Here is a 14,264-nt window from a genome sequence, read left to right on the forward strand (position 1 = left end):
GAATGTACAAGTTTATTGTTCGACTGTATTCTAATTAAGAATGTTTGTGTTCTTTCTCAGCGGTGAACGGCTACATGTATGGAAACCTGCCTGGTCTGGACTTGTGTAACGGGGAACACACTATGTGGCACATACTTGGTTTGGGCACTGAGGTGGATATCTACGGGATCTATTTCGAGGGTAACACGTTTCAACGAGACGGGATGAACCGTGACACTCTCAGTGTTTTCCCACATACCACAGTGACTGTTAGCATGACCCCCCGACAATGATGGTAAGTCACAGCACTTTTACACCAGGGATATGTAAGTGTGTAAATGCTTATCCTGTATCCTGTATATGACAGGCTTTAAAACGGCACTTGTAATGCTGGTAAGACTTTCTATGAAGTCCATATTTATAATACATTATAAGGGTATTCTTAAGGCATTATAATGAATGCATAATGCATTATAAAAAACCTTATAATATGTTATATCATCTCATAGATAATTATAACAACAATTATGATACAATTATAATGCTTACACATTTTTGGTTATAACTTTTAAGATTATGATTATTTATAACACACAATGAACACCATATTAAATCTTATTTTACATTTATAATGGGCTATATATCTCGATATTGTTTATTTAAGATCTGCACAGTATCTTACTACATCTGGTTAGGTGTGGAGTGTTATTTGAGTGTTCCCTTTGAGGGTAATATTTATACTGATGTGAGCTAATTAATAATTTCAGCTGAAAAAAATTGCAATGTTTATATGTTACATTTTATTTTAATGCTCCCCTTAGTTTACTGACTATAGTCGACTATAAGCAACTTTGCAACTACATGTCAACTAAGTCTCAGAGTATTAGTAGGCTTATGTTAAGGTTAAGCTAGGTAGAATATTGATGTACTTGCAAAGTTACTTATAGTCAGTTTGTCTTGTGGGGAACCATCAAAATAAAGTGTTAGCACATATTTAGCAGACATAATACTAATACTCCTATGACTGCTAGTTGACAGTTGCAGAGTTACTAATCAGCAGGTGACTAAAGGGTACCATCAAAATGATCAAAGTGATATTACAGTAAAAATAGTTAAAAGCAAATGTGTCATATTACACATTCATCTGATCTGATATCTGATCTTATGGCTCTTTGAGAAAAAAAAATATATTTTTATAACTATACTTATAAGTGTTCATTTGTCCACATCCATTGTAACTTAAGTGGATGCAACATGTTCATTGTGTGTTATAAATCATCATACTCTTAAGGTATAACTTCAAATAAGTAAATATTATAATACTTTAAAACTGTTCTTATGAATATTCATACGATGATATAACATATATCATCTTATGAATATATATATAAGGTTTTTTATAATGCATTATACATTCATTAAGAATACCCTTATAATGTATTATAAATGTGGGCTTTATAGAAGGTGTTACCGTAATGCTTTACTAATGATATTTATACAATCAAAGTTTTGGTACCTGTTCTAATGATAAAGATGAATTAACAATATTAAGAAGTTTCTACAGTTTAAAGTGAGTCACACTTTATTAGCCCTATAGTTTTTGTGTTTCTCTTTCCTTCAGTGATTCTGCTTGTTAACAGCAGGTATTCATCATTAATGATTAATAATCACATAATTATCTCTTTAACTCCAACACTGCTTTGATGCTAATTTAACACTCTGTACTGTGGAAACACGTGAACACTGAGCAGGGTTTACTGAACACTTGGAACTATTACATAAATCTTACCCATTTCATTTATGTATGACTGATGCATATGAATCACAAATTTTATTAATTTGTTTATGTTAAATCTATGTAATCTAAATGGATGGAAAATTTGTATGTAATTTAAATACATGAAATTTAAATTTAGACCGAAACATTTTTTGGAGCGTTCCATCAACACCTCATAGCTCCACTGTCGTAAACCACTTCCTGGGTCGATATTTTGTTTAGCTTTTTATTGCACCCCTTACCATATAATAGTGACAACACAGAAAGGCAGAAAATATAGTCAATGATGAGGAAAGAGTTAAAGAAAAGCTGTGTGTATTTACTAGGCTGCTTGCAACATGCTAAAATAAAATTTAAAACACAAGATAAAGTGAAAATCAGTTTTGTTCTCATGAAAGAATTGTGGCACCTAATACAACATTGATACAACCATTAACATATTTCAAAATTGTTACTTTTTTGTAACATATATCGTCAAATTTTTATATAAGTGCTACCAATATTACAACATCAATATTGTAACTTATTTGTAACATTTGACATTTTAAATTAGTGCAATATTTTGTCATTGCTACATTTTAGTGTAATTTTCACTAACAACTGCAATTGGATTTATATTGTAAACCTAAATTCACTGTTATCTCACCAGACACTATTGTGACCATCAACATGTTTAGTCATTCTATGACAGCACTTAACAAAACAGAATATATGTGAATTCATATATTAATGCTAGACACCTTCAAGAAAATGTTTACCAAAAATAATGTTAACATACTTTACTAGCCTTTCGTTTTGAAGTCTTGATGCAGTCATCATCTTCTCAAAGTGCAAACAGGAAATTAACTGCTTTGGTCTTTTGACGGTTTGCACTAACCATGTGAAACTGCACATATTTAATTGAGACTTATTTTTTTCCCATAATTGCAGAAAGTACACTTAAATATCATTCAGTAAGGCTTTTAGAGCTTTATCAATGAAAACCTTTTTTACAGTCACTATTGTGACTGGTGGGAAAAAAATGGGTTAATGCTGACTTTAGGTAATCTTACCTCATGTTGAGGACAGATGAGTGTTACAGGGAAGACGTCAAAACTCTGATCCCTCAAGATTTTTAAGGGTTTTACAATTAATTTTTTTCAGTTTATGAGTAAAATAGGTTTTGCGTACCCACTCCCCAAGTTAACACTTGGTGTAGTATATGCCACCATGGGTTTATTTCCAACAGTATGTGTGAGTCACGTGAGACACGACTCCATATCATGTTACAACCAGTAAAACAGCTACCTGCTATTTGTAAACATTAGACCTAAAATGATATCATCATGTTAATCCAAGTACTTTACCATTCAGGATGTTACCCAACATATGCTCTCAGACAGAAATTAATACATATACAAATGAAATGTATATATAAAATGAAATGAAATGAAATAAAATTAAATACAAACCTTCCTTAATGGGTTTGTAGAGGGTGTTTTGGAAGGGGCTACTAAACATGGAGTTTGAGGAAAACATTTGTTACTCAATCCTTGACTGAATACACACATCATCAATTTATGCCAGGCACACTCATTCAGTTCAGGGTGGTTCAGAACTCACTTGATCAGAGCTAAACTAAACAAAATATTTCCTGACCTCGCTTCAGCCTGCCTTCACTGAACCATCTGCATTACTAGACTCTTTATAAGCCTGTTCTATCGTGTGTTTCTGGGGGAAAGTTTTATGTGTCTTTTTTTTTCAACATACCCAAACTCCTTATAGCATTGTTTGCTATTCTGCCTAAAATGCTTAAAACTAACACTCTGTCTGTATAACTACTGAAACTTCATTAGCTAGACGACAATAATAGGAAGTCAGCAGTCCCTCCTGTTTACTGCCACTGGGTTTTAGATTTTTTTACATGCTGTTAAATAAAGTGACAGTAAGACAGAAAACTGACTACGTCTTAAAAATCTGTAAGCTGTTTTTAGAATACTTTCATTGGACAAATATGTCCTAGTGTTATCTTCATCTTCTCTTTTTTTTAATACCCCCTTTTTTTTATGTCGGATATCAAGATTATTTGTGTTGCCACATATCAAATGTATGATAATACTGAAGTTATATTTAGCCATTTAAGAAGCAAAGCTGTAAAGTGCTTTTACAAACTCAGCAGCGACGCAGACAGGAATATAAATACTTTGAAACATCACAATAGAAAAATACTACCACAAATGTAATATCCAGGCAATCTATATCAAACATACTGTATTATCTTTTTTGAAGTAGTTTAATCATGACTTAATCATATATATATATATATTTTTTTTTTTTTTTTTTTTTGATCCGCTACATTATAATCTTAATATTATGGGAATTGCCACCCATTGGGGTCCAAGGGGGTGTAGGATTTAGCACAACAATGGTTTACCAATGGTTTATTTGTTACTGTTGTATTAAGTAATTAAAAGATATAAACAAAACATGTATTATTCTTTTTGGCAGTACATTTACTCATCAGTATGCTCTTCCACCTCAGGCCAGTTTGAGCTGAGCTGTCTTACGGGTGATCACTATCAAGCTGGCATGCGTCAGCATTATGAAGTCAAGTCCTGTTCAGCAAAGACTCCTGCAGCAGAACATTTCACCTCCACAGTACGGTACTACATAGCAGCAGAGGAAGTTGAGTGGAATTATGCCCCAGACCAAATATGGGAATTAAAGAAATACAAAACTATACTGAAAGAAAGGTATACACACAAACTTATAAGCATATCACTCTTAAGGCAAGTTGTAAAATGTAAGGATGTGGGGGGCAGGTTTGGGTAGAGTTAACACTCCAACTGAGATGTGTACACGTTTTCTTTTATTTTTCCTGCTTTACTCAGCCCTGGAAGTATTTACCTCAAACAATCAGAAAATCAGATTGGTGCTAAATATAAGAAGGTGGTGTTTTGTGAATACACAGATGAATCATTTACCAGAAGGAAACCCAGGATTCCAGAGGAAGAACACTTGGAAATAATGGGTATGGCACTTATGACTTTGGAAACACTTTTTTTTTTTTTAACCTGAAAACACTCCGGAGATTTATTTGTAAATTTTGAAATTCTGTAGCTCTCTAAAGTCATTTCAAACCTGCTTCTCAATAATCATACATACATACAAGAGTTGAAAATAGTAACAATACTGTGAAGCATCATTTATAGGTGAGTGTTAAAAGAAGAATCACTATTAATGAAGCAAGTCTCTTTGTTTTAGCTCTTTACCTTTGCTTTTGTGATTGTATAGTGACTCTCATTTTATCTGCAGGACCCATCATTAGAGCTGAGGTTGGTGAGAGGATCCAAGTTGTGTTTAAAAATAAAGCCAGCATGACTTATTCTATTCATGCCCATGGAGTGAAGACCAGTAAAACCCATCAAAATGGTGTTCAGCCAGGTTTGCTATCACACACATTTATTTATTTATTTATGTGGACAGGAATGATTGTATGGTATACTTACAAACATACCTTTCTGTGTATATGTGTTATGTGTGTTATAGGTGATATGCTGACTTACAGCTGGACCATTCCAACACGATCAGGTCCAGGTCCCAAAGATCCAAACTGTATAACGTATGCCTACTACTCCTCTGTCAGCTTAGTTGAGGTATAAAGATGAAAGCAATAAGTGAAGTTGATAATGTGAGTTTTTACAGTATAATTGTAGATTAACAGGTCTACTATGTAAATGTTTTTCAGGATTTGATGAGCGGTTTGGTGGGTCCACTGATAGTGTGCCGCAAAAACACCCTGAACACCAACAGACATAGAAAAGACATTGATAAAGAATTTGCCCTCCTTTTTATGGTGTTTGATGAGAATATGTCTCATTACCTGGATGAAAACATAAAAACGTACCTCAACACAGACCCAGAAAAATTTGACAAATATGATGGGGACTTTATGGAGAGCAACAAAATGCATGGTAATTATGTGTGTGTCAATGTCTGTGTTACAAGTTTACTGGAGAAAAACACGGTGTCTTCAGTTCGACTTTTTTAAAGAAACTCTCTCTTTTTCTTCCACAGGTATTAACGGGAAGTTGTATGCTAACCTCCATGGGTTAAATATGACAGAGAATGACAAGACTGAGTGGTATTTGATAGGACTGGGGAATGAAGTGGACATGCACACTGTTCATTTCCATGCTCAAAGCTTCATTTACAGAGTATTTACATAAACACACCAGGGCGGATCAAAAGAGGGTGGCATGTGGACAATCAGGGGTGTTGACATTAAAACAAGTGTCAATGTGTATTTCTTGTTCATTTATGGCCTGACATACACATTCATGTCCATAAATACGTGAATCAGTTTAATTTCCTCAAAGCAATCATTTTATTGTCTAAAAATAATTGAAAATAAATATGAATATCTAGGGCACACATTTCACACATTCAGCCTATATAGCCTTTAGTAATTTACAATACAATATAGCCTTTTCCAGTAAATTTATCACATGTGCTTTTCACACAAGCAAAAACATTTTTAAAGTTTTTCTTATTAATTATTGAATTGATTTACTTATTTTGTTTTGCTTACTAAAAATGTATGTATGTATGTATGTATTTATTTACATTGAATGGTAATGAATAATGAAAGCAGACACTTTGATAATTCACACATACTAATGCTGTAGTCAGTAACCTGAGTGTTTGCAAGCCTTTTTAAACCATTCATTAAAAGAACCAGCCTTTAAGCAGCATTTTACGTTGGCTGGGTTACACCAGTTTTTTATTTATTTGTTTATTTATTTATTTATTTTTTTTTTTGATGTACAAAAAATATTCATTTTAGACTAGGAAACTCTGCTTACATTTACATGTTATATTTTGGGATACTAAATGGGTTCCCCCACCCCATGCCACCCCATGCCACCCCATGCCACCCCAGTAGATCTGCTCCTGAAACACACTAATGTATAAATACAACTTAAGTGTTAAAATGTCTCTCAAACACTCTCATTTTCTCTCCACAGATGGATCATCCTCATCGTGCTGGTGTATACGGCCTGTTCCCAGGAACATTTCAGACCATAGAAATGACTGCAGGAAGTCCTGGACAGTGGCTGCTTCACTGCCATGTGACCGACCACATCTATGCGGGCATGGAGACGCTAGTCACTGTTTATCCGAAAGGTTAGTAGTAAAAGTTTTCATACAATGCTTCTAAGAGCCTTCAAGGTTAGCATAAGGACATGCATTAGTGTCCAATTCTGCTCCTAGAGGGTAGAGTTTCGCTTCAGCTTGCTTCAACATCTGCATGGAAGTTTCTAATAATCCTGAAGACCTTGATGAGCCGGTTCATGTTGGACACCCCTTCAGTAGTGAACCATACCACTTGAAAAGGTAGTTAATTGCAGTTCACTGTTGTTATGAACTAGGGCTGCACGGTTATATTAATTTAATTAATTAAATATATACTTGGGGATTGAAAACTAAACTACGATGCTGCTTGAAAGTTTGTAAACCCTATAGAATTTTCTATATTTCTGCATAAATATAACACAAAACATCATCAGATTTTCAAGTCCTTAAAGAAAATCCAATCAAACAAACAAGACAAAAATATATACTTTGTCATTTACTTATTGAGAAAAATGATCCAGTGTTAAGTATTTGCGAGGTGCAAACGTATGTGAATCTTTGCTTTCAGTATCGGTTATGACTCCTTTTTGAAGCAATAACTGCAGGTAACGTTATTGGTAACCAAAACATTATCTTTGTTCTTGTTTAACCATGTTTTGGTAGAATGAATGACTTGGGATCGTTGTCTTGCTGCATGACCCACTTTCTCTCTAGATTTTAGTTGATGGACAGATGTCCTGACATTTTCCTTTAGAATTTGCTGGTATAATTCAGAATTCATTGTTCCATCAATGAAGGCAAGTCATTCTGGCCCAGATGCAGCAAAACAGGCCCAAACCATGATAACAACCACCACCATGTTTCTTCATTCGGGTTTTAAGAAGCACCATAGCACAGAAACAGTGTTATTGAAGGTTTTTAATGACATTTTTTTGGCAACCGATCAAGGGAATGTGACTGTTCTATTGCTGTTGGATCTCACAGCAGCGTTCGACACGGTTGACCACCACATTCTTATTTCCCGGCTTGAAACATGTGTAGGCATCTCTGGAAATGCCTTAAATTGGTTTAAGTCCTACCTCTTAACTAGACGTTTCTATGTTTGTATGGGTGAGTGTACATCAATTTCATCACCTTTATCATGTGGCATTCCACAAGGGTCCGTTTTAGCACCTCTTCTCTTTTCTTTTTATATGCTTCCTTTGGGTTCAATTTTGCGCAAATACAGTGTGTCATTTCACTGCTATGCAGATGATACACAGCTGTATATACCACTTAAGTCAAATGACTCCACTGCCATAGAAAGATTGTTGGCCTGTCTTAATGAAGTTAAGGCATGGATGTCTACAAATTTTTTGAGCCTAAATGAATCGAAAACAGAATTGATTATGTTTGGTTCCTCCGAACTTGATAACGCAGTTGAATCTAAGCTGGGTCCTCTGAGCCTGTTTAGAAAACATCATGTAAAAAATCTGGGGATGATTTGTGATAGTGCACTTAAATTTGACAAGCAAATAAATGAAATCGTTAGAACGAGCTTTTTTAAATTGAGGATGATTTCAAAAATAAAGCCTTTTTTATCCAAGAAAGATCTGGAAAAAGTAATTCATGCATTTATTATTTCGAGATTAGATTATTGCAACTCGCTATATTATGGTGCTCAAAATAAAGTTTTAGATAGACTGCAGATGGTCCAGAATGCGGCTGCAAGACTGCTTACAAGCACTTGCAAATTCGATCATATTACTCCGGTGTTAAAATCATTGCATTGGTTGCCTGTTACTTTTAGGATAAATTTTAAAATTGTATTATTTGTATTCAAATCTCTACATGGTTTAGCCCCATCTTATATTGCTGATCTAATCCAGGAACAAAAGTCAACGAGATCATTACGATCTCAATCACAGAAACTTCTTGTTGTTCCTCGGTCTAAGATGCGGTCTAGAGGGGGTCTTCTATTTGTCTTTAGAAATAAATTTGAACTTTGAACTTTCAACAGATGGGATAAGGTTCTTCTTAAGCTGGAATGCAGTGTTTTTCTTTCTACAAACAAAACCCTTTTATTTAAACCAAAAATTATATTTTGATCTCATTCATCAACAAAACATCTATCCAATAGCCTCTGACTGATCTTTATTAAACTGCAGACAGGCAGCAGTGTTTTTTGGAGAGTTGTGTTTTTCTTGTCTTTTCTGCCATGCACACCATGGTTGTTCATTGTTCTCCTGATGATGGACTCATGAACTTCAACGTTAACCAATGTGAGAAAGGCCTTTAGTTGTTGGTCGAGCACTTCTGTGGAGGGTAACTGTGGTCTAGAATTTCCTCCATTTGTACACAATCTGTCTGACTGTGGATTTGTGGAGTTCAAACTCTTTAGAGATGGTTTTGTAAACTTTTCCTGCCTGATGAGCAACAACAACTCTTTTGTTTGTGCCATGATTCACTTTCAAAAATATGATCAGACTTTAATTGAATTTTAACTGACACCTAATTGTCATCCTATTGACTGAAAACACTTCTGAACAGATTGACTCTAATTTCACCTTCAAATGAACTGCTGATCCTAGAGATTTACATACTTTTGCAACTCACAAATATTTAACGCTGAATAATTTTTCATAATAAACAAATGACAATGTATATATTTTCATCTAATTTGTTTAACTGTGTTCTCTTTGTCAATTTTCAAAACTTGTGTGAAAATCTGATTAACTTTTTGGTCAAACTGCCCACATGGTTTAGAAGCAGGATTACAAGGTTAAGGTGTAGCCATCATATTATGATATATTCTGATAACTAGTTGTTAAAATTAATGTAACTGTTAAAGGTAACACACATTTTGAACCTGTATTTGAAACGGTGTTTACCGAAAGCTTTGAAAATTTGCACAAGGAGAAAAAAAAAAAAAAAACGGGGACAGTTAGAAGCAATAGCAACTATACATTTTTCAGTACTGCTTACACTGCAGACAGACATTTGCGCACACTGTTAGACCTTATCAGGCATTTGTACAGTAATATGCCAGCTAGTTTCTGTAAATCATACATCCACAAAAGCTTTTATTGAGGCTAAAGTTTTCAATGTTATTTTTAGTTGTGTTGTTTGCTCTCGGTTTTTAATATTAATTTTACCTGATTTTTTGCTCTAAACTTGTTTGTTTGGGAAAATGACACGAAGCCAAACTGTAAACTTAAGATGGAAAAATTGTCATCAAGTGGTTTCAATCTGCCAAATAAATGTGTTATAACACTAGGCCATTTTTAATTATCTTTTTATAAAAGATAATTAAAAGATTTATCTTCTGCTTCAGAAGGATGAGATAATCAACAATGGTGACAATCAACTGAAAAGCTTCATGTTGGAATGCATGCTGGGTGAATAGTACCAAACTCATCTGTGATTGTTTTTCACCACTGATGGGGTTTGTGTGTCAAGTATATAAGCAGGGCCTAAAATTAACACTTGCTAAATGCCAGTTGGCAGATAAAACTTTTACAAAATGTAACATGTGTAAGTAACATAACATTTCACATTTACTAAGTACATTCTAGACTTGATTAATTAAGTGCTGGTTGAGCATTAGTGATGATCACCTGGTGTTAATAAGTTGAATCGCTGAAGAAATAGAAAAACAAAAACTATAAGTGATTTCAGTCATAGCCTTAAATCAGCTGAAATAAAAGAAAACATTAAATCTCTCAAAATCTCAGCACAGGATGATTAAACAACTCCACAAACAGCAATACCAGTTTCACTCATTACTAACCAGGGCTGTATTTCCCAAAACCAACTATGGTCGCAAGTTCCGTCATTACTAATAGATTTCAATAGACCTAACCACCATAGTTAGCTAACGATGCTTTTGGGAAACGCACCCCAGATTGACTTTATTTCTGTCAGATGACTACAGAAGCTGTTTTAAATGTTGATGTCTTATGGTTTAAAAATGATGCCACCATCATGGAGATTAATATTTGCTTTAGTTGGGCTCTTGACCCTTGACTTTTATTTGATTGTCCTTTGCAATAATGTATGTGTTGTAAAGTGGTGAGGTCAGTACTTTATGTTGAATGCATAGTAGCTGCTTCTATGTGATGAGATAATCATCATGGACTGGTCTGATCACATACTATCTGTTTTTCTTTTCATTTGTATATCTAGGTTTTGTACAACTAACTCTGTGAAACTACAATATGAGAAATGAAATGTTGCAGCTGACAGTTGTCGTGAATGGATTTAAATCCATGCATCCATGCATATGTTGTTAAGACTGTTTTTATTTGTATTTTACTCATCAGGGTCATCAAGCAGAGATGGGACACATCCAGACAGTGGTAAGTAAACATTTGTATTCACTGCATGGTTTATATTTTTAGATATTGATTTGACATTTATATACAACGTAAAAACTTGTTTTAAAAAATTTTTTCCCCAGCTTTCAGACATTTTGGAAGCCTGTCTACTGTGATATCATGTCTCTTTGGATTGGTTCTGTTACACTTTGTATCAGACTAAAAAAATATTGAAGTATCAATGAACCCAACAGAATGGATATTTATTGCTGCGAAGTGTTGTCTCACTCTAAAGCTGTTAGGAAAACTTCTCAGCTTTTAAAAGGAAACAGCTATTGAAAATAGCTTCAAGCAGCAATGACAGGCCCAAGCCTCAGTGGCACCACAACCCCGGTGGCTTCAGGAAAACTGCACAGTAGGCAAATGCACTTTAAAGCTGTCAGTCTGGCTGTTGAGTTACAGCAATGAAAGGGTTACTGTGGGATAGCAAGAGTGTGAAAGATACACACACAAAAAGAGAACGATATATAAAACTGTCATCTATAAAATGTTTTAATGATCTATAAGCATTTGTAAAATGATTATATAAAACTGTATTGACAGTACAGTACAGTAGAGCTGTTTCTATGCATTTATTTGTTATTTTAACTCATAAAAACAGAAAAGATTAGGCCTATAATTATGTATTACAGTATTACAGCCTTCAGCAATCAGCTGAATTCATGAAATTCTAAACATAGTTAACTGCCTCAAAAACACCGGAAAAGAATTAAAGTTTGATGCGTTGACATGGCAACAGTATTTAAGACTGAATTATTTTAAGACTGTGAATTATTTTTTCACTATCTTCAACTGGAATGTTACCATGACAATGGCATCTATCATACAACAGGAATCTCTTTTTATTGCTGTTAATTGTTGCAAATAAGTAAGAGACAAAGGTTGTTTGGAATTTACCCCAGATTTTGCAGTTTACACTAATGATGTATTAGATGAAGCAGACATTAAAAAGTGCAGTGCTGGGCTGTTGAGGACAGGTTTGAGCACCAGGGAAACAGTTGATCGAATTAATCCCAACAAGTAAGACATAATGAATCCTTAGCTGAGGTAGGATTATAAACAAAATACATCAGATGTACCTGCAGCAGAATTGCAGTCTTTCAGATCCTTTCAAATTCCACACCTGTGGAATGCACTGATGGTGGCCACAACTGCATCTGCCACCTTAACTGAGTAAGAGTGTGTTGAGTAATGAGTGAGTGGATGAATAAGTACTCAATAAATTATTTGTGTTGTTTGTATGGTTGTACACATTAACTGTTTTTTTCATATGCATATTTTATTGTCTGTGTATTGTTGTTGTCTCTGTGCACTGGAAGCCTGTGACACCAGAACAAATTCCTTGTCATTCTTGGCAATAAAGCTCTCTCTGATTCTGAATTCTATCGAAGGAAACTATTGTCTGGGGTTAGTTCACAGACATTCTGACATCCATTCCGGTTGTTGGGTGACAGGTTTGTTGGGTTATTTTTAAAATAAAATATAACAATGTGTCTGATTTGTCCAGCTGTTATGGTATTGTTTGAACTTTTGTTCTTAATGGTAAAGCTCAGTGTGCTATGGCTAAAAAATCATGGGAAAGTTAGAGCTTCCCGATTAAATCTTTATTAGAATGTTAGAGGATAATGTTCTAACAATGTTATCAATAAACACTAACATAAAACTTGCAGCTGAAAACATTACCAGAATATAGCATAATGTTCTCGGAAGATTCTTAGAACAACAAATTTCTAGCTGGAATCTAGCATTGCGTTTTCAAGTTTTATTTTAGTTCCCAGCATATTCTGCTAAAAGGTAGGATAACATTCTCTAAACACATTGTACAAATGTTTATTGATAACATTATTAGAACATTATCCTCTAACATTCTAATAAAGATTTAATCCGGAAGCTTCCCACTGGACATTGGATGTGGACTCTCTCTAATGTTGCTCAGATGTCAAATTTTGGTTAAAAGTAAAAACCCAACCTTTGTTTGATGAAGCTCCAACTTCTTTAAATAACTCCAAAAACAGCATTACCAGCTTCGCTTATTATAGACCAGACTGAATTTATTTCTGTCATACATTTACAAAGGGTCTTATTGAGATTCACAGTGTCAGGATTATAGTCTTGTCTGTTCTGTTTTCCTTGTGTTTTTCCCCTGTGTTTCTAGTTCTTTTGGTTTGTTCCGTTTTTTCCCCCTTTTGGTTTAGTATTATTGGTTTAGTCTTGCCCTTATTTGTACTTCCCCTTGTTATCTGGTTTGTAACCACTCCCCTGTTTCTGTGTATATAATGTTCTTTGTGCCTCACTCCCCTTGTCTGTGATTATATTGTCTTCAGTGTTCTTCCGTTCGTCGTGGTTGCTGGTTCCCTGTGTTTCCCTGAGTTTGTGTTCATGTTGGATTATTTAATAAAGCCGCATTTGTTGGATCTCCGCTCTCCTCCTGTGTTATTCCCCGCACACGACAGACACACCCGTGACAGAATCACCGACCACAAAAATTCAAAGGATGACCTGGGCTGAGGACCTCCTCCTAAACCTGCAACAAGGTGAGCGTTTGCTGGAGGAGTATGTGGAAGAGTTTTTGAGTGTTTACCATCTGGTGAGATGGAGCGACAAGATGGTTAATGCATGTTTCCAGATGGGACTCAAAGATGATAGTTTGTTTCAATTGATAAGTCCTAATGATTGCTACCGTCCTGTAGCAGATTTTATAAATTTTGTTCTTGATTTATGTGGTTCCTCGTTCTAAGTCATGGTGGAGGATGGTAATCCTCCTCCCATCTGGAAACATGCCGTCGCCCCATCTCACCAACAGCCAGAGCCCTCCGCATATCACTCCAGTGACCTCACACCCTCCTTGTCTCCTGAGTGTCCCCAAGTCAGCCCAGCATCTCAGGCTGCCGGCAAGTCTAAGTCTGCACTCAAGATGGCTGCCACGCCAGAGTCTGCACGCAAGATGGCCGCCGCCACGCCAGAGTCTGCACGCAAGATGACCGCCGCCACGCCAGAGTCTGCACGCAAGATGGCCGCCGCCACGCCAGAATCTGCAC

At 35.3% G+C, this 14,264-nt stretch overlaps 1 protein-coding gene across 1 annotated transcript in view; it reads left to right on the forward strand.

Annotated features, from left to right (window-relative positions):
* hephl1a (hephaestin-like 1a) overlaps window positions 1–12,394 on the forward strand; it is a 30,144-nt gene extending 17,750 nt beyond the window's left edge. The window contains 10 exon segments of the mRNA XM_051129326.1: window positions 61–268; window positions 4,273–4,488; window positions 4,627–4,766; window positions 5,051–5,179; window positions 5,285–5,391; window positions 5,484–5,709; window positions 5,813–5,952; window positions 6,763–6,922; window positions 11,173–11,208; window positions 11,310–12,394. Coding sequence (XP_050985283.1) covers window positions 61–268; window positions 4,273–4,488; window positions 4,627–4,766; window positions 5,051–5,179; window positions 5,285–5,391; window positions 5,484–5,709; window positions 5,813–5,952; window positions 6,763–6,922; window positions 11,173–11,208; window positions 11,310–11,389 — 1,442 coding nt within the window. The 3' untranslated portion in view covers window positions 11,390–12,394.
* Window positions 12,395–14,264: the final 1,870 nt, after the last annotated feature.

The sequence above is a fragment of the Labeo rohita genome, chromosome 15, assembly GCF_022985175.1.
Source record: "Labeo rohita strain BAU-BD-2019 chromosome 15, IGBB_LRoh.1.0, whole genome shotgun sequence".
Lineage (NCBI taxonomy): Eukaryota > Metazoa > Chordata > Actinopteri > Cypriniformes > Cyprinidae > Labeo > Labeo rohita.